This window comes from Pogona vitticeps, chromosome 2 (assembly GCF_051106095.1).
Source record: "Pogona vitticeps strain Pit_001003342236 chromosome 2, PviZW2.1, whole genome shotgun sequence".
NCBI classification, from domain to species: Eukaryota; Metazoa; Chordata; class Lepidosauria; order Squamata; family Agamidae; genus Pogona; species Pogona vitticeps.
In genome coordinates, this window is record NC_135784.1 from 85679593 (window position 1) to 85701208 (window position 21616).

Here is a 21616-nt window from a genome sequence, read left to right on the forward strand (position 1 = left end):
CTGCAGGTGAGACAGCTAAAGATTCGGCGTGGTGGATAAGACGACTGGTACCATGGCTCTATATTGCCACAAGGATGAGAAACAGTTGTGTCTCTCATGACCAGCAGCCACTGGTCTGAACAATGGGAGGGGGAATGGCTCGCACCCACACCCACACCCACACCCACACCCACACCAGAATGAAGTCCACACACCTTTGCTCAAGCTATGGTTTGCCTCTCACAGATTGCCATTATGTTTGTGGGCTCTCCAAAAATATCTGGTTGACCACCGTGAGGCCAGATTGCTTGCCTAGAGAGTCTTTTTCTCCAGCAGATAACTCTTGTTTTCTCCAGAACTTGGAAATACTGTACTTAAAAACAAAAACAATTACTCCCAGAATCCTCTAGTCAGCATGACTGTGTAATCCAAAACAAGAAACATTTCCAGGCTCTGATTTTAGTGCAAAGGTACTGATTATTGTGCTGCCTTTGGTCGCTTGAACCAAGGCACATCAGGCAGATGAAAAGGCATCCACAGAAATAATTCTAGGATGGCAAGCTCTGATAATTACACTTTTGGATGGTTGACCTAAATGTAGTTTTTACCTGGGTGCATTTATTGTTTTTACGTGGGTGCTTTTATAGAAATACCAAATACAGTGGCGCCCCGCCTGACAATTACACCACTTGATGATGAATCTGGTTTACGATGAGTTTTTTGCGATCGCTATTGGGACCGCAAAACGATGATTCAAAGGTTTTTTTCGCTTAACGATGATCAGTTCCCTGCTTCAGGAACCGATTTTTCGCTTAACGATGGTTTTAAAACAGCTGATCGGTGGGTTGCAAAATGGCTCCCCACTGTGCAAAATGGCTCCCCGCTGTATTTAGGACAGATTCCTCGCTTTACAGGCACCGGAAAATGGCTGCCATATGGAGGATCTTCGTTGGACGATGAGGTATTTCCCCCTTTAGAACGCATTAACCAGTTTTTAATGCATTCTAATGGGTTTTTTAAACTTTCGCTTCACCACGATTTCACTCTACAGCGATTTCGCTGGAATGGATTATCGTCATCAAGCAGGGCACCACTGTACAGGATTCAAAAGGGGTGAACACCCTCTACCAACACCCCCAGATCCCGTGGAAAGGTGTCCATTTGCATTAGCCCACCTCCTTACTGCCACAATAATTTGTTGTCTGGCACTTTTGACATGTCAGAGAATGGAGTAGTTGCCAGGATGACTTGAGATCTGTGGTGAACCATCTCACTTAATGGTTATGTGCTTTTTGACTGGAGCAGGATCCAGGCTACAAACCTGCCTCTTACTGCTCAGTCAATGGGACTGTGTGTAATGCCCTGAGTTAATCACAGGAATGTGACTGATAAACAGAGTTGCAGTTTTATTTTTCTGTCAGAAGGCCTTTTTGCCTACCTAGGATCCCTGACTTTGGGCCCAGATTCTCCTGTTGATTTACCAGGTCTTGTGCTGGGCATGAGGATGCCAGCTGGCTTGTTTCTCTCTTGTGGTAATGCTAAAGATGCTCAGTATGTGGCTATGGCCAAAATGTGAAAACTGTATGTTGATAGTCTATCCCTTCACCAGCACTGGCAGAAAAAGACATATATTCTTCAAATCACCTTAAGATATATTAAAAAGGGATTTAAAACAGTTATGAAGTACTTAATCAGCATTAATTATTTTAGGAGAGAGAACTTGACACAAAGGGACATCCATGGATTTTTCTAAAATCCAAAGCCACTGGCAATTCATGGCATTATGAACCTAATGTGGTCACTGGCTCTCTCTGCCATGCATCAAATAGTTTGACAGGTCATCCATTTGCTCAAAGCACCTCCATCAGCTGAAAGCTAGCTATCTGTTGGTTCTCAGAACAGCATATTTTTATCCAAACATCCTGGAGGGACACTCAAAATGTTTGGCTGAGAATGATGTTAAACACAGTATTGCATCTGATTTGTCAGACTTTTTTTTGGCGGGGGGTGGGTGGGTGGAAGCAGGAAGATGGAGAAGACAGGGAGGGAGGGGGAGGGAGGGAGAAAAAGGCATTGGGATGGATAGTACTGTCAATGTTATGGTGTTCAATAGAGCTACAATGTTCTGATATAAAGGTCATTTCTTGAAACAAAGGACAACTGATAACTGTGGCTTATACTAACATGAATGCCACATGCAGCACGCGCACAGAGTGTACTTATCACGTTTTGGAGGGAGAAGCCACAGCATAGGCTTTTCATACAAAAGTTACCAGGTTTAGTCTTTGATATTTGCAGTTTGAAGGGCCAGGTGTGATGAGAAAGGCCCTCGCCTGAGACAGTTGGGGAGCCTTCTACAACCTGCTGCCCTCTGGAATGTTGCTGGACTACAGTTCCCAGCACTCCAGCCAGGGCTGTTTAGGAATTATGGCAGGTCCGTCTGAAACATCTGAAGTGTGCCAGCTGGTGGGGGAATAACTGGAATAAATGCTACTGGGATAGAAATATAACATGGCAGCTCTTGTGTGAGGCAAATCCCTGTGTTTCTCATCCTCTAAGATGCTCAGGTAGAATTCATGGGGACTTTTTCTTTCATCTAATGCTCACAATGAAATTGTGAAGATACAAAGACTCGATTCAAGTCTTCAGAATAATATGCGTTTCTACATGCAAGCAGGGTTTTGGATCAGGTGGCACAGTCCCCTCATGTCATACAGTATTGTAACCGAGAGTTTGACACTCATAGGCCAAGATCCTCCTAGCTGCATCTGCCAGTGCAATGCACTCAGTTTAAATCTCAGCAGTGAATTGTTATAAGTTAAGAAGTCAGCAGAGGTATTTGCTTTAGTGTTTCACTTCACACAAATTGATACATGACAGCAAATGCCTCTGCTGACTTCTTGACTTACAGCAGTTTGCCACCAAGATTTACTACGGATTTTGTTTGTAGCGTGTCTGCAAATAGGAAGTTTGCTTGTGTATTGTAGTGTGTGAGTATATTGCCATACAATCTGGCTCTCCATGAGGTTTGGAACTACTCTGTAAGACTCCCTTCTGCAGATGTTCGTGCAAATGGCAACAGGGAAGATTACATCAAGCTTGCAACATCAGAGGATAGGCTATGCAGAACAGCTTCAAACCTATTCATGTGTAGAGGTGACTAACATCTTGGATGCCAACATAGGGTTACAATAGTTGTCCAAAGACTAGCAAATGATCCTCAGAGCTCCATGAGGATCTGAATCCAGGTTTCCTTGGTCCATTTCCAACATTTCCCCCAGAATACCATGCTTGCTTTCGGTGTGGGTTGTCAATTGACATGGATAGCTGGAGTTCAGGTATAGGAAGTACTGCCTTGTCCATAATTCCTTATCATTTTAAATCTTGTCTCTTGGGCCAGTCACCCTTAGTGGAAGTGTAGGAAGAGTAAAATACAGTAGTATAAACCCTCCCGACACCACGCTGAGCCTCTTCGACGAAGGGCATGAAACCAGCATTGCAAATCATAAAGCCACAAGAAATTTCCCTCCAAATCTTCATAAATAGACCCTAGTTTTCCCGGCACACTACCTGGTATGAAGTTCACTCTTTTCCTCAGAGATCCCATAGTTTCTTTGATGGGAGAAAGGAGAGCAAGTCCCTGCTTTTTGGCTCATTTGTTACGTTAAACGCTTTTGCTAATGTCTCTTTCTGGGGAATAATGACACTGACATGCGAAGGCCTGCGAGAAAGAACAGACCTCACCCGGAAGTCACAGATCTCAGGCTTCTCCATCATCATCCATGTCTCAATGTGCCTTGGGCTGGCTTTGCTATACAGCAAAATGAAACAAGCTGCCATCACAGGTACATCACTGATGAGAGCAGGCCTTCCTGTTGTGATGATGCACCAAAGCTTTTTCTACCATTAACCACAAGGAGAGGCAGCGCAGGCATTTGGACTTTGCTTCAACTGGCAACATGCCTTGGGCCAGTACAGCCTGTGACCAGAAAGATGCTGCCATATGTGAACCGTGAATGTAACAGCGTACATGTTTCATACAATGGCAAATTTGCTAGCTGGCACAGAATTTAGTTTCCTAAACTTATCTGGCATGTGTGTTTTTAAATCAAGAGTCTGGCTCTTGCAGCTGCCAACATGAATTTAGAACCATGTAGTTTGATTTGATGTTTGTGCAGGACTTAGGCTGATGGGTGGGATTCTGATCTCCTGCAGACACCACTTTCTGCCTCACAGCTATTATTCATGCCCACCTACTCCAGGCCCTTCCTCTTGACTCAGTTCTCTTCCCTCCTCTGCCACCCCAGCTCTTGCCTCAAGATTCCAAATCCTTTTGATAACCTGATCATTAGAGAAATAGAATTATGCCAAATAATGGGATGCAAATTATATTAATTTGCATAATTTATTCCAAGCACATCCTTTGTATGTCTTTGGTACAGAGTGCACTGAGTCCTAATACCATTTTGTGGAACCAACAACACACCCACAAAAGAGTGCCTTAGGGGTATATCTACACACTATAAGATGAGTACAGCATCCTCTGCCTCATAAGTGGGAGGAGGAGGGAAGAATTAGTGGTCACTTTAACCTTTCCTGCATACCTTCAATTATCTACTGTAAACTGGGGTTTTGATCCCCGATGGGTACCCAATGTGGGGTAGTAGAGTGACGGGCTGCTCCTTAAATATCTCACTTACCTTGAATGCCCTGTTAGGGTTGCTGTAATTCAGTTCCAAGGTGATGGGGCATAAGTAACCAGCACAATATAAGGTAATTCTACTCCCAGCCAATTTTAACCTAGCATCAAACAAGCGGCATGGAAGGAACTCATCTAAAGGAAAAACGACCTCTTCTGTACATACTGTTTATTCGTAAGGAGAAATTGGTAAGCTCACCTCTCTCACTTTTACCCATCTCTGCATTACTGTGGTTTTGGATAGAAACGTTTGTTGAAATCATGTTGGGCTCCATCCTTGAATTTCTAACACAGCTTTGCTCCTGCTGTGCGTTCTTTTCAATCTGGATTTAGACTCCATTTTTGGGACACAAACAACCTTGGTCATCTTGGCTAATTACCTGTGTCAGGAGCTAGACTGGGGGAGGGGCCGTGTCTTTTGTTTCTACTGAAACTTCCAGTAGGGTTCTTTTGGAATGGTTAACTAGCCTGGGGCCCAGAAGGACAGCACAGTTGTGGGCCACACACAAACACATCCGCAAAACCATTAAGAGAAGTGTAGCTAGGACTTGAGGTTGAATCCCACAAAATTCTACTTCTAGCTTGCTTTTTCAGTGAATGCCAACAAGAGTGTGAACTGGACACAGAGATGGACCGAATCCTTGGGGCTACAGTATACAAAAGGCTACCCCTCGTCTATGTGGACAGGGAGATGGAGACAAGGAGATGGGGCCTCGAATTAATCATGGATGAAAGTATTCACCCACATCACCATATGCAGCCTCTGCAAGCTAACACTGCCTCAAAGGACCTCAGGGAAATTACTGAGGGTGCCATAGCAAGGGTAGGGATTGGCAATGAAAGGTACTGTATCAGCAAAGCTGGCCAAGGGAGGAATGGCAAAAGACTGGAGACGTGTTGAGAGAATAGCTGCTTGGTGGAACATTGAATGCTTGGCTCCTGACCCTCCTGATTCACATTGTAAGACTTCCTACCCCTGGCATCTCACATAGCTTCCTAGTGTCCATGGCACAGCAATGCCATGGAGTGCCTTTCCTGAGGCAGGCCTGGGCAAGGCAACAGCTACCCTGCAGGGAGCCAGACACAGATAATGGCACAAATGAGATTGACTCTAATCCAAAAAGCCAAATCCCCTAATTGGCAGCTCAGGACCAGACCCTTTCCTGGAATACAGCTGCAACTGTGTTTTGAGAGAAAACAGCATTCAGGCACACCTTGGCACTGAGACTTCAACAAAGGGAGTTGGGTGGGAAACTCTTAATGGGCACACTGTGTATTGGTCTAGTCCAGGCAGGAGCTCAGGGAAGTGCCCAGCAAATGTGTTGGGTTATTCATGGCCAGCTACAGGGGGCGATGAGTGCAGGACTGGTACTGGAGGCCAAGAGATCTTGAAGAAACTGGGAAAATGCACTGCATAGTCTTGGCATAGCTTGCAGAAACTTCATTAGCTGTACATTACTGATTATGAATACTGCAAACATGCTCATGTCTAAGACTCCCCATTAACCTAATGGGGGCCCTGAAGGCATTCTCCTGACATAGGACAGAGGGAGAATTTTGGAGATAGGGGTGACAATCCTGCCTGGAGAAGTTTGTGCATCCACTGATGGTTTCCAGGCTCCCAAAAGGTTCAATGCGATGATGGACAATGAATGTCCGTAGCAGTCCTCACCCAGAAACTCCACTTCAGGACTAGTTGGCCTCACTGTCAGGCAGAGTGAAGTGGCTGACTCCTGCAACCATTTGTTATTTGCTTTGAAAATAGCAAAGGGAGGGGGGGTGAAGAAGAGGTGTTTGTGGCCTTTTTTAAACCTCAAGGGCCAAGAAACACACTGTTCTACAGCACTGAGCACTATGATTTGGGTGAGTGGGGGACATTATCAACTGCCCTGCCTCAGGCAGAAAAATGTCTCAGGCTGGCCCTCCACTCTTTCATTACAGCATCCGTATACAGGTAGTCTGTTAAAAAGGTAGAATGCCCCTTAGCCTCAACACTGTCTGGGTAGTATTACTTCTTATTAGTACCAAGGGCACAAACCAAAATCCAGAGATTTAGTGGGATAGAATGTCGTCCAATACTTGGAAATTCATTTTGATGTTAACAATGAAGCTGAACTAACATACACAGCTAAGCATCTACAAAAAGCATGTCAAAGTACATAGTGCTGCTCAAAATGAAGGAACAGCGGCCCAGGGTCAGGCTAGGAAAACTGGGGGTGTTGGCACATCAGAAAACATGGGGATTTAGGGGCTTTCCAGACAATGTGCTCTGCTTCCCAATTTGCTAGGTGTCTGCCAGATGATGTCGCCTCCGTAAATATATCCGCCACTGAGGCTAGTGGGGAAGAACCGTACTTTTTTTTCTCTCCCAGAATTCAACCCCCTCAGTTCAACAGCTGGGAAACTGGGTTGCTTTCTTCAGGAAACAAACCAACCATGCTGACTGAGTCTACTGTATGGAAGATACAGTAGTATCCAAGGCAGGGATTAATTAGTGCTGCCAGTTAAAGCCTAGAAAAGTTTGTATTTGGGCTACAATCGTCATAGTTCATGGACAATGCTTTGTGAATGCTCTCTCACCATCGTTAAGACAAACCAGGCTTCGCCCAGTGTATCTTTCACTACCACCCCCTAAACCTTGTCACCATGGCAGTAAACCCAGTACCCAATACTTCAATTAAAATAGTAACAAAGTTTTTAAAAATCTCATTCAAGAAACCTCCTTGCTAAGCAAAGACCTGCATGCTCTGATGCTGCAACGGAACCCATTTGGTTTTCCTGCTGAAATCTACAGTGTGAGTTGACTAGAAACAAGAGGGATGCCAGTATCCAGTGACGCAACCCGTTTAGTAGAACTAACAAGCAAATCTCAGCAGGGGATGAGACAAAACAGCAGGTTTAAGTTGCAATATTGAGGGAAAGAGCAGAACAGCTTCCCAGTTTTTTTTTCAATCTGGGAGAAGCATGGATGACAAGAAGGGGGCACAGGGAAGACACAAGATTTGTTTGTGTTGGGCTTTACCAATACCTATCTAGCCTTGTCTAATAACAGTTGGCTTTGTTGACCATCTCGTAACGTCTCATTTTCTGTAACAGATCTATTTAGTTTTTAAATAAAGTTCTTCAATTACAGTTGTGACTCAAGCCTTGCATTGGGAAGGGAGGAACTTAGAAATGTTACTTTTTCAGAGTATAGCTCCTAGAATCCGATAGCCATGTTGGCTCTCGGTCACAGAAACTTTGCCAAATTCTAGATGAAGAGCCATGAGGACTGGATACAGGGCGACTGCTATGTTTCCACCAAAAGGAAAAAAGTGTGTCTGTGTCTGTGTCTGTGTGTTTGTGCGTGTGTGTGTGTGAGAGAGAGGGAGGGAATGGCAAAAAAAAAGTCCCATTTTTTAAAAAGCAAGCTGGTGGATTGAGTTGGAAGAGAAAGGAGAGGATCTTCATCTCTGTATCAATCCATCCCACAGAAGCCAGTCAATCTCTAGGTTTAGCTAAGGCATTTTTAGGCATCCCTTCTCCACAGCAGGACTACGTAGGTCTCCAGGAAATGGGTGGCCCTCCAGATATTGATGAACTATAAATCTCATCACCTCTAGCCAGCCTAGCCAAACGACAATGGGAGCTATAGTCCCATCCAGGGAGTGCAGGGTTCTATCTCTGCTCTGCAGAGCTCAGGCAAGATCAGGCCACTCTCATTTTTCAGCACAACAATGGTGAAAAATAAGTTGGCTGAGAACTAGTGATGGACTGAGATTGCTTCTGTTTACACATACAAATTTTTAACCCAGAGCCAGGTAACCTTTGGCCATCGAAATGCATTGGACGATGAGTCCCACAATTCATCACCACTGGATATTCCGGGAGTTGATGTCCAAAATATATGGAAGGTCAAAGTTTCCCTTCCAATGCTCTAGCCTCTGCATCATCCTGCAAGATACAAGGATTCCTTTCAGAAGCATGAAGCTCTGGTTCTGAGGAAAGGGGACATGGCACATTGTTTGACTACTGCTCTGGAATATACCCCTCAATCAATGGGGACTATGGCTAACTGGTATAGGAAGTCACAAACTATCTGTGAATTAAGACAGGCGTTGTGTTCTTTTCCCAAGTGACCTTGATGAGCAGTTGAGCCCGGCAAAATCCAGAAACCACATTGCCCTTCATTCCAACAATGGGTAGCTAATTTTAGTAGCCTTCATCCACTGCTAGGCTGGCCCTGAGTTCATGCAGTGTTGGAGTCGACATTGCCATGGGCACCTGCAGCCATCTGAACACGAGCAACCAGGAAGGGACAGAGCTTTTTCCAAAGGGCAGGAGCGTCAGACAAGCAGCAGCACCATCACCATGTGATGTGGGAGAGGACAGCTCCCTCCCTCCCTCACCTCACTGCTCCCTATGCCCCTGTAAAAGCCTCCAAACTCAGCAATTTGCCTGCTGGCAGGGGCCAGATACAGCTTAACCCCGAAATATAATTGCTCCCCATGGATGGGTGTGGAAGCACAGCAGCAGCTGCTGCTGTTGCTGCTCTTTGCTCAGCAGAGTTTGACATACACATCCCAGCTTCCCATTTGCACAGCTACCACTAGCTCCACCAGCAGCTATTCTGTGGGTGGGTGGACAACACGCATGGACGTCTGTCCTCTTCTTTGCTTTCCCCGCCAGCTCTGTGGCTGCGGTTGCCAGTATCTTCCACAGGGATTTGTGGAGTCTTACTACTTCTCCAGAGCTGGTGGTGGTGGTGGAAGGGTGCATTTACTTTCTATTTGTATGAAATCTGAAGGATGATTAAGCCTTTATATGGGACCTTCCCATGACAGGAACGCCCAGATGTATGAGGAGCATAATAAACAGCCTTAGCCAAGACACAGAGGGAGAGGAGGAAAAGAAAGAGGGGGAAAAAACTCTGTTGTCATCCCACCCAAGACCATCTGGGTTCTTGCTGACTTGAAACTTCTGTTTAATGCCTATGTCAGCCTTTCCTGGGCTGGATATTTTGATCTACTCCCATCATCCCCAGAAGCTAAGGATAAAAGAGATTACCATCACCCCAACACATGTGGAAGACCCAAGATCTGGGGAGGTTTACCCACGTTGTAGGAAAATGTATCAAAATCCCCAATTAAGAGATATGGACTAAGTGAAGCTGGTTCCCACCCCGGCAATCACTGGCTTTATTTATACATGCACTATACAACGCTGTCTGTCTCTGTGGATGAATATAATTACACTCCCCTCCATTCCAATTTTCTCTATAAATGGCATCATTATGGGTCTCCTACAAGAAAGAAAGAAAGTAAGTAAGAAAGAAAGTAAGAAAGTAAGAAAGTAAGAAAGAAAGAAAGAAAGAAAGAAAGAAAGAAAGAAAGAAAGAAAGAAAGAAAGAAAGAAAGAAAGAAAGAAAGAAAGAAAGAAAGAAAGAAAGAAAGGGGGGTGAAGACGCCGATGAACTAGCGGTCTTCTACAGCCAGGATCAAGGCGGGATTGTGCCATCTTGAGATGCATAAATCATGCTCTGCTTAGGTGGCACCATAGCATTCCCACACTGAGTTTTATTTCAACAGATTTTATTATTTTTTTTTTAAATTTAGAAACCCCTCACAATCTGAGGCAGAAATCTGCAGTATTGTTAGCATGGGCATAAATCCAGCGCAGCCAGTTGAAAGCCCACTTTGCCTAGCAAGGCCCAGGGTGCAACTCCTGGTTTCTCCTGCAGACAGAGGAAGCCCCGCATCACGTCGCGCCCTCCCCCCGCCTCCGTCCCCTCGCCAACACTTCCCGGACACAGAGAGAAAAAGGAGAAGAGGAAAGGCAATCTCCGCCCCCGCCCCCCCGCCCCCCCCACTGCCATTGTACAGTCCCGGGTCCACGCACATGTGTTTCTAATGCACCAGGAGCCCCAGGGAGCCGGCGCGCAGAAAAACGGCACCAAATTCCTTTCTGATCAAGTAATGGGCCCCAGCAGCCTCCGCAAGGGGGAGGGGCGGGCGGCTCGGGCCGCCAGACCCCAGGCAGGGATGAGGCGGCGGCGGAGGAGGAGAACGGGGCGAAGGCGGGGGGGAGAAGGCCCCACCCAAGCCTCCCCCACCCCGTTTGTGCAAGGGGCGAGGCTTGGAGAAAGGGGAGACGGAAGGCGTGCGCGTTCTGGGCTCTCCCCGAGAAAGTAACGGAGCTCGCCAACAGCGCCTTGCCTGCCTGCGCCCCATCCTCCCACCGACGACTTGGCCGCTGTTTCCTCCCCCGGGCCTGTGCTCCGCTCCCTCGCCCGCAGGCTCCGCTCTCACCCCCCAAAGTCGTCCCTAGCAGTCCGGTGGCCCTTCTTCTGGCACTGCAGCATCACAAGCCGCCGCTGCCCTCTGCCAGGCCACGCACGCTCTCGGGGAGCTCTGTCACAAGGCCGGCTCGCCACGGGGCACCCCCTTCAGGCGAACTCCCCGCGCGCCCCGCCTCCCCACCAGATCTCGGGGTTCCGGCTGGAAAAGACGTCATCATGTGGGAATGCAGGGGGGGCTGACGCTGCCTGGACTCCGGAAGACAGACCGGCTCCTCCGGGCAGCTAGGATGACTCGGCCCGGGGCCGGGAAGGAGGGACCCCCTCCCCGCCCGGCCCATGGCGTTGCCCACGACCACGGCGGGGGCGGCCAACCCGGGAAGGGAGGGGGGCTAACGCGACACCGACCGGGTCACCAGGGACGGGACGGGAGGAATCGCCCAAGGAGAGCCCGCGCTTTGCTTTCCACCCCAGCCTGGGCGGCCCCGGCGGCGGCGTCTTTTGTCCCTCCTCGCTCTCTGCCGGCGAGGAGGCCTTTTCTGCCACCGTTTCAGCACTTTTGCCGCTCTCTCAATCGGGAGTCGCTCCTGCCAGGTAATTGAATTGATGCCCCACCGCCCAGGGAGCCCGCTCGCCCCTCCCCCCCCGTGCCGGCACGAGGGATTTACAGCCAAGGTAGGCAGGCTTTCACCCCAATGACCTTGAGCTGCTAGAGCTGGCCAGGTGATCCTCCCCCCCTTCCCTCTCCCCCTGCTCCCCCCCCAAACCACACACGGGGTCTAAATTACTCCGACCACATGGCCTGGTGCACTGACAGCTGCTGGCCGGCCAGGGTGGGGTGCAGCGCATAAAGAAGTTATTGTTCAGCCCCGCCCCAGCCACCCCCAGCTGGCGGCACCCAGCAGCTCCCAGGGAACGTGACCCAGAAGAATGAAAGAAGAACAGGCCTTCTGAGCAGCCCTTTCCTAAACACTCCCACAGGGCTTGATTAGAGGGAGCCAGTCTCCACATGCGGGTGCTCAGCTCCAGGATTGGGCTGTCATGAAAAGAAACAAAAACTTGGGACCTGGGGTGTGGGCTAGGCCAAGCTGGGGAGGGGGGAACCTGGTGACCCCTTTTCCAACAGCCCCAAGGCTGCTTTCTTTCAGAAACTCTGGGCAGCTATGCTTATTGATCTCCCCCTTATTCCGTAACAGGAATAGAAGACAAGAATATCTCAGGTAGGCTCGGTGGGAGAATGAGGAGACACTTTGGACTTAGATTTGAACCAGAAGTATCTCTGCATTCCAGACCACAACTGGACAGTTGAAAAGGAGTTAACTTTAGTAAAACAAATCAGAAAATACTTTGTCTAAGAAGCTAAACAGTAAAAATTCCATAGACTGCCTCCGCATCTCTTAGGAAGGTACAAGCTTGGTAAAGGCTTAACTAAGTTTCCTAACAGCCTTGCTTGGCTAACCCTCAGGCGGCCTGCTTACATGGTGTTCTGCTCCAGGATTGGGTGGTACAATGTGCCCCCCCCAATGTGCAGGGGGCTGTTCCTTCAGGCCAAGCACTCACATTTGTGTCTCTCCCCAACAGGCTTAGGACTAGGACTCCTTGCGCTGCAGGAGCTGATTAGGGACACCCTCCCGCCCTCACTCACCCCTATCCCCACTCAGGGTCTGCATTACTCTGACCCCATGTCCTGGTGCACTGACAGCTGCTGATAAGCGCAGGTTAAGCACTATGCCCAGGATAATCAAAAAGTACACACACACACACACACACACACACACACACACACACACACACACACACACACACACACACACACACACACACACACACACACACACACACACACACACACACACACACACACACACGGCTGCTGCATCAGGGTGCTGTTTCTGTGACGCCTTTGATCTCAGTTGGAGGCTGTGGCCTTTTGAAGCAGCAGCATAAGATTTATTCTTCAAATAAATGATAAGAAGAACTCCTCCTGTATACTGAACGTTGGTGCTACAGAGCCCACTCCCACGCTGCCACGGCTCTGACAGGTTCAGCTGGGGAAGGAGGGAGCCCTCTTTTTTTGGCAGGGGGGAGGCACGAGTCTCTACTCACAAGACAATTTTAGAGTCAAACATGCAGGGCTCTCTGCCAGCTTTCTCTCTGAAAGACAGGTGAGGGTGTGGGGGAACAGTTGGCCAACTTCTACTCTGATCCTAATCTAAATTACTTTCTCCAATTCTAGATTCAGAGTCCTGCAATCTCTCCTTCTACCTCAGGGCTTTCCTGTTACAGGCTCAACAACACCCCTTTTCTTTTCTGCTATTTATATCAGGGGCGGGGCACTATGGCTGTTCAGATGTTTCGGATATACCATTTCCATCACTAGCGTAGACAGTGGTTGGGAGTTACTGTAGCTGCAGTCCATAAAGATCTAAAGGGCCGCACTTACAAACTTCTGATTTATATCAGTGAGAGGTTTGGACCCAGTCAAATTGGCCAAAGATCTGCTCTGAACCCAGGCTTAAGCAGGGATCGCCTTCAAGATTTAAGAGTCAAGAACCAAGCAAGGCAGTTACTTTGAGCAACACCATGCAGGAAGAGAAACATTTATTTATAGGGTCCTAGATCTCTTTTCCTTTCTTTGTGAGCAAGCTTGATAAAAATGATTCTGCTCTACAGGGGGTGGGGATGTGGGGAGGAGACAAAAGAGAGATCTCAATGGCAGGATAGGGAACTTGGCCAGATGAGCTGCCAAAAATAAAGAAGTACCCATCAAAGAGGGGAGATTGGGATACTTCAGGTGGAGATAAAGCAAGAAAGACAATTTAGTCAAGTAGTTAGATCAGCCTCCCAAGCTGGTGCCCTCCAGATGTTTTTCACTATATTTATCTGTCATTATTCCTGCATGTTGCGCATGCTGGCTGGGGCCATTCAGGATCCAAGCCAAAACAGCTGGAGTGCAATAGGTAGGGAAGGACCGAGGTAGATTAGGATGGTTCAAATCCTTGTCCATATGTTAAAGTCAGTATGCCACTCACCGTATCAGCTTGAACTACCTCATGGGATTCTGTGAGGATGACATGGGAAGGGGAACCATGTATGCAACCCTGGGTTCAGATCAAGTATGGGACAGAAGAGTCTAGCATGGGAGATAAATGCAATGGCTTGAACAATAGCAGAAGATCCTGAAAGGAAAGTAGAGGAAGGGGGTGTGTGGATTCCACAGTCCTATGTAAGAGTGAGGTTTTTAATAGCTTTACAAGAGCCCCAGAATACATAAAGCTAATTGGACCCAAGAGACTGCACAGGCAATGCTGGGCTCTTTCTGTAGCCTCTGGCCAGCATCCCAGTAATATATACCCTACATCTCTGAAGAAATTGCAGGGAGTCATTTAGCTTCTTCCTCTTTAGAACTAAGACAGGGTTGAGCCCAACACTAACATCAGAGTACTGCCACAGAGGGCTTTGGATACAAATCATGCAGTGGCATTTTAAAATGATGCTTATGATTCAAGATAAACCAGACTATGCCACTGCCTTGTCTGCTCTTCTGGAAGATCCAGGCTTAAAAAACAAACCAACCACACACACACACACACACACACACACACACACACACACACATACAAAACAAGTCGTTGGACAACTGGAATGAAATATGTCATGATATAAAAGGCCAATAGACCTATCACAAGCCACTGCTGGAAATATTTCCTCTTTTAAGTCTTATAGTACCAAGCAGGCTGGACCTCATCCTGGTGAGTGCCAGACAAATATTTCCGGAAGGATAAAAATCAGGTGAGTTGAGGGCAGCCGATGCCCTTAAAACAGTTCACTAAAGGAGCACTGGGTTCTACTCAGGCTGGATTCCCTTCATGCTATCTTCTCTGCAAAACATGCCCTTGGAAAGAAATCCATTAGCACACCCAGAGCGCTTAGTCCACCTCCAGCAGCAGATGACTCCAGGAATGACCTCATTTCTTATTCAAGGGATTCCCCCCCCCCACATTGACCTTTCCATGCCACTTCTTTTGCTCCATTGCTTCCTCAGCTCGTTGAGGCCCTTGATAGCACTGTTCTAGTAGTCCGTGGCCCAGATGTGGTACAATCCATTATAAGAATTTGTTGTCCCAGAGATTCAGCTGTTGCTGGGAAGTTCCTTCTCCATATTTTCTGATAGGTAGTACCACCCACACAATACTGCTGATGTGTAGCTTTTTACCTTTAGTGGATGGGGGAGGGAAGGATAGGTCTCCAGTTCAAGGAGCTCCTAGTCTAAAAGTGTCGGAGTGGAGAGATGACAAAGGAAAGATTACATTTCCATCTTCACTCTTGGTGTTGCCTTAGCTTGCCTTTATCTTAGTGGGTAACCTTTCATTTCATTTCAAGAACGTGCCTTTCTCAGCATAGGGCAACTCTCCAACCCCCACCATCTGGGGTGCACCATTTCCCATGCATGTCCCCCCTCCACACTTCCTACCACAAGCATGAGCACAATGCATAGGATGCCTCTGAGGCCTAACAGATCGTCCTTAAAGGGAAGGAAGTAGGCAAAGAGGAGCAGCTGGAGACCTTCTGCTTCAGAGAGAAGGGGAGGGGAGGGAACTACAAAGAAGGAGAGGGACCTCCCGTGCTATAAATCTCTAAGCTGAAGCAGCACGCTTTTAGGCCATGGAGCAGGGAGCGGAAGTAGGCAAGAGCAGCAGAGAATTTACTCCATTCATTATACTAGAAAAGTAAGAGAAATATCAGTGCCAAGATTGGGTTGGGGAGCACTGATGAAGTTTTCAATACCCAAAGGGAAGCAATAGGCACCTATATGGCTTTCCACAAACCAATGTGGAGCTAATGCAAGGGCAGGCACAAGCTGGTGTGCTGTTGGACTGCAACTGACACAAGCAATGGAGGAAAGTCTGGTTTATGGAAGTTATAGTTCAGAATGTTTGGAAGGTGCCACATCGCCTCCCCCTGGGCTGATGAGAACTCTCTGGTGCCCTGCCTTTGAGTGATCCAAGTGCTACTAGTGCCAGCGGTTCCAAGAGGACACTGTGGTAGCAGGAAGGAAGGGGGTGCCCACCTCCACATATAAAGAAAACAGCTGGGTTGTCATCTACTTCTAAAGAAGACCTTGTTGAGAGGTCCCTTGGAAGAAAAAAGCCCTTGCATTGGGAGTGATGTCATGTGCCTGCACCACCCTGGCTCAAGGAGGGGGATATCAGACTATTACAGGTTGCATAGCCCTTTTGTAGGGATTTTGCTTTACAAAAGACAAAAGTGCTCTCAATAACCTGGGCGGAAAGAGAAAAACCACAACAGTGACATAAAGAGCAGCATTCTTGGCAGACAGAGAGGGGTAACATGAAGGGCAGGGTGTGGTGCAGCTAGAATGAAGGGGACTCAGGAGACTGAGGAAAGTGTTTGCAGGGAGAGTAAGCCCTGTATGTGTCAGTTAAGATGGAGAGCCACTGAAGAACAGTAATTCAGGGTAAATGAAACCCTCAATAACAATCGTCTACAAGTTTCAATTCTGAGTCAGTATTCTCTTTAAAAAGAAAAGAAAATATCCAAGCGTAGTATGGATTTTGTCTTTAAGATATATAAAGCACCAGTCGCGTGGGATGTCAAAAAGCAAGTCAACTCCAGAGAGTGCCCACACTACAAACTCTATATGGGCTCTAAAGATTGCCCATCATACATGTGGCACATGTCTTTAACAAAGTGCTTTCTATTGCTCATCTGAATAACCAAGTAAGAGTTGTCTCTGAGACCAGTTTTACAAGTGCTGAAAGACCCGAATGGCTATTCAGAGACATCCAGGGAAGGGAGTAAAGATCTACTTTTCCCTTGCGGTGTTGTATAATAGGTACCTGACTGACTGCTCTATAACAGAAGGGTGAATTCATCTCATCAGAAGCCCTAGGGGAAGGGGGGGGGCAGGCAAGTGATTTCTGACAAGTGAGATGCTGCTAACTTTGCTGTCAATTGAACCTCTCTGCCCAATACTGCTTCACAAAATAGGCACACACTCTGAAGTACCAAGGAAGAACCCTCCCTCACTTGTGCTGGAGCTGAAAATATGGGTGAACATCATTGCCTGCCTTGAGTGTGAGTGCATCATCTGAGCTAACAAGGCAACAGGAGGAGTCCCAGAACCTTCTGCTTTGATGTGTGAAACATCCATTAGCTGGAAATCTGAACACGCAGGCCATGATATTAACCCCTGCCCTCTCCCTCCCTCCCTCCCTTCATTGGGTGGCTGCAAAAAATGGAGCACATGCCTATTGTTTCGGAGGCTTTGTAAACGATGGCTCCCTTTTCATTCTCTCTCTCTCAGGCAGCCTTCAAAATCAAGGTATGGTATCTCTACAAAGCATCAGGCCAAAAGATGAAAAGAAAAGGGACAAGCTGAAACATCTGAAGGCGTTTTTTCCACCGCCACCACCATTTCTTTGTGCGTGCAAACCTCTGGCTCTGGGACGTTGTGAAAGGGGATGGGTCTGTGCCCCATCTAGCCTCCAAAGCGGAAGGCCAGTCCCTCCACCAAAGACACACCGGCAGCCCTCTTTTGCATAGCCAGGCCTCAGCCGCTAGAATGAAAGGATGCGACACTTCTCGGGCCCTGCCCTCCTTGAGCTGGGATGGCTGCCGGTGGCTGCCTCCCCCCTTTTCACTCCTCTCACAGACGCCTCCCTTCTTTTACCCCTCAAATCCCTCCTTCCCATCCTCCTCGCAGCCCACCAGCCCCTCCCCTCCAGTCTTCAGACCCCCGCCCCCCTCCTCGTCCAGCCCCACCTTCCTTTGTGTAGCGTGTCTCTCTATCAGATAACTTTCACCCCAAAAGGCAGGCAGGCAAGGAGAGAGAAAGCACGGGAGCCCGCCGCCGCCGCCGCCACCACGGGGGTGGGGGATGGGAAGGCACATTAGCACCGAGGGCCGAGCCGAGTGCTTTTGGCGGTAGGGCACCCCGGGGGGGGGGGGAAGAAGCACTCCGCGGGGAGCAGAGCAGGTGGAAGGCACGGCGGGGACCCGCCCCCGCTGCATCCCAGACGATGTCTCTCAGGAGGGGTGGGGAAGGACGAGAGGTACTAGCGGGAGGGGTCACCGTGCAGGGATGCAGCTTCCACGTGGGGAGGGCGCCCCTCGAACCCCACCTCGGGGCGCTGGAAAAAAGCCATGGGCCCGCCTGCAAGCGCCTCTCCTCGCCCAAGAGCAACAGGGACTTCTGTCGGACGGGACGCCCGTTTTTCGGTCGTCTTTTGCCGCCTCCGCGCTGGAGGGCGAAAACCTGAGGGAGCATCCTCAGCCTCTTCTTGTTCCTCGTCGAGCCCCACAAAAGAGGCCTCGCCCCAGCTCCCGGCCCGGTCGTGTTGCCAATGCACCATTTTGGGGCTGCTAATGGCTTCTCTCCCCTCGCCTGCGCTGGCCCGCCGGTCCCCGGCTCGAGGGGGTCTTGGCCGGTGGGAGGCGCGGAATTCCCTCGATCCTTCCCTCCCAGGGGCTAGATCAGGGGAGCGAGGGAGCGCGCTTCTTGCGATTTCCTCTAGAAAGCAGAGGGGGGGCAGACACCGCCCACGCCCCCCTTGCACAAAGCGGCTGTGGCCACCGCCCCCCTCCCCACCACAGGGACAAAGAACCGGATCGCCCCCCCCCTCCCTCCTCGGGGCGCCTTACCAGTCGGTGGCGTTGTCTTCCCCGATCACCTCCTGATACGAGGCCAGCAGCTCCAGGCGGTTCGCGCCGAAGCTGACGCCAGCCATGCCGGCGGCGGTGGTGGGCGATGCTGCTTCGGGGACTCGGTCAGGGTTAGCGGGGAAGCCGCGCTCGGATAGAGGAGACAGGCCGCCTGCCCGCTTGCCTCCCAGACACTGCAGCAGGAGCGGCGAGTGGAGGGAGCCGGGCGGGCGAGGAGCGGAGGCTCCGCCTGCGTGCGAGCGCGCCCGGTCCTAGCGCCGGCCGGAACTCTGCCTCCCCCCCTCCTCCTCTCGGCCATCTCTCGCCAGCACCACCACCACCACCACCACCCACCTCCTCCTCGATTTGTCCACATGTGGATGCTTGGGATCAGCCATCTTGAGTCGGATCACTTGAGGCGCTTTGCGAAGCAGGACGATGAGGGACCTGCCACGTTCCGCTGAAGGACGAGAGAGAGAGAGAGCACGACGGAAAGTTAAATCTGAGCCGGTCTTGCACCGCCGGGTTCACATTTGCCAAGTTAGGCAAGCCAGGACGGAACACCTCTGAAGAAGGCCTCTCTCTCTCTCTCTTCCCCCCACCTTTAACTGAAAAATATGCTGGGGATGATGACCTCATCCAGGAAAGAACTCTGTAAATGCTCAAGGGCACTGTTATCACAGAAAAGAGCTTGACACGATTGTTATCGATAGCTGTTCAATAGGATTTCACATTCTGCTCCAGCCCTCAGCTCCCAATTCCAATGCCAGAAACCGATTAAGAGGAATGGCCAAGAAGCCTTCATTGCGCTTTCCCCAAGCTTGTGCCCCTCAGATGGTTTGTTCAACTATGCCCATCACCCCAGCTGAGAAAGACCAACGTTGCAGCACCACACAATCAAGAGGCACCTGGTCCTGGAACAATGAAGTGGTAAGAGCAGCCGAAGCACCGCCGATGACCCCAAATGCATTAAGATCTTCAGGGTTTCTGTTTGGCATCAAGAGTTTTCAACTGACATTTTCGTTAGGGTCTTGCTGCAATCCATGGAATTTCATCTCATGCATTACAGTCTGGAAAAAAAAAGCACCTTAAGGTTGAGAGTACAAGGTGGAAGGAAGGAAGCCACATGGTATGTGGGCTGTCCCGTTTTGACACTAGGACTAATAGTGACCATAGTATACTTAGGACCATGTTTTGGATGATGGAAATAAGCAGCCATCCTAATTGAAATACTAATTCTGTACAGTAATAATCATTGTTCTCCCCATGGCGAGATACATCAGAAAGACTAGCACCATCAATATTACCTAAAATCCTGTTTCAAATTAGCCCACCAGCATTTGATTCTGTCAATCTATTAAGTATCTCTTTCTGGAAGGATTTCCGATGGGTTTTCTTTCTTTGAGCCATTTTCTACGACCTTGAAGTGAGAAACAGCCTCACTCCTATATAGCACTGGCAACAGCCGGGCTGTCATGGCACCTTGAGAAGTAGGTGTTAACATTCTCCAAGTGTGAGGACTACCCCCCCCCTCGTTAGCAGTGCATTTCTTTTCTCAGTCACCTTGCTCTCCCAGCCAGCAGTGCGCTCAGCCTGAACAGCTTGCAGAGGTGACCCAGCCTAGATGCCAGAGAAGCCTCCCAAAATCTGTATGTGCCAGGAGTACATAGATTAAGCCCTGCTGCTTCAGGTGTTATTGTTCACCAGTTCCTGCCAGGGGTTTCCAGAACTTAATGCACACAGTTTAAGTACCTTACACTCTACACTATTCATTATATTCATTTCCCCCAAAACAGAAATCCTGAGAGTGATATACCTAAGCAGCAATTTATGAATGGTGTCTGGCTGAGGCTTCCATCTGCCCTAAACTCTTATTATAGATTATCAACTAATTACTTTCCTTGCAATTATGTCCCCAAAGAATTAATCTAGTCTGAAACCTTGATGATGCTTTGCCTGCCTGCAAATATGTACTCCTTTTAATGAACATACACTTGGTATTTCTGAAAGAAGAAGAAAAAAAGTTCTCCCCGAGTGGAGCAGGCAAACAATCCCAAAAGATACGGGACAGGACAAAAGCCTCCATCCTAATGTTTGACCCAGAAGACAAATCTAAGCAAGAAAGCAGAACAAACGAACTGGCTTGTCTAGTGAATACTGAAAATGGTGAGGAAGTCTCTCTCGCCAAGTACAGAACTATCTGCCACCAAAACAGAAGTCACAAGAAAGGCCAGGCACAGAAAGAAACTCAGAAAAACAGCAGAGATCACAGAGGCCCTATGTTCGCATCAAGGTCTCAAAGAAGGAAGCACATGAAAGTCTTCCTCAAATTGTCACCAATGGCATGAAAATGAGTCATTTAAAAAAAGAAGAATCAGGGATGAGGAAAAGGTAAAGGTAAAAATAGCCATGTGGTTTTTACTAAAGAAGAACATTTTCAACTGTGGTCATTCTACCCAGCAATCTCCTACATCTCTGAATGTCCACTGCATTAGCAGGCCTTTCCTATTTACACTGAACATGTTCCTACCCATGACTCCCAGCTTTTCATTAAGCCTGGTCAATAGCAATAGAGGTATGATGAAATTAAAACTCCTGGACACTTTCCCAGGCCACTTGTGACAGGAGGATGCTCTGACAAGCACTTCCTGCCAATTCAGGTGATTCTAGTTTGCTTCTGCCAACCATCTCTCCCAACACACTGTGAACTGGAACACAGCTACTGCACTCAAAGACGTTCTGTAGTGGATTGCTTCCCGACACACACACAGCAACACTGAGCTTCTGAACCAAGGTTCTGTTATGCCCATGAAAAAAAAACACCTGTTTCGATTCCACCGCTCCCCTCTGGTGTCTGGGTTGAGGGGAAATAAACAGGACTAGTTTTGTTTTTAAAGACCTCACCTCTAGCTTATCCACAGTTTGCACTAAGTTTCTCTGTTCTGACCCTCAACATCCACACTCTGCTCTCCATAGGCTCAGAAATAAATGGAACCCGC

The 21616-nt window shown here is 48.6% G+C and overlaps 1 protein-coding gene across 12 annotated transcripts in view; it reads right to left on the minus strand.

The window, feature by feature from the left end:
* DBN1 (drebrin 1) overlaps window positions 1-20229 on the minus strand; it is a 43909-nt gene extending 23680 nt beyond the window's left edge. For 6 of the 12 annotated variants that reach the window (XM_072989922.2, XM_072989920.2, XM_072989921.2 and 3 more), the window contains exon 1: window positions 18618-18836. In XM_072989922.2, coding sequence (XP_072846023.2) covers window positions 18618-18703 — 86 coding nt within the window. In that variant the 5' untranslated portion in view covers window positions 18704-18836. Of the gene's footprint in view, window positions 1-18617; window positions 18845-18971 lie in introns of those variants that run through there. The other 6 variants (XM_072989916.2, XM_072989914.2, XM_072989915.2 and 3 more) reach the window with 5 other exon arrangements.
* Between the last annotated feature and the right edge of the window lie 1387 nt (window positions 20230-21616).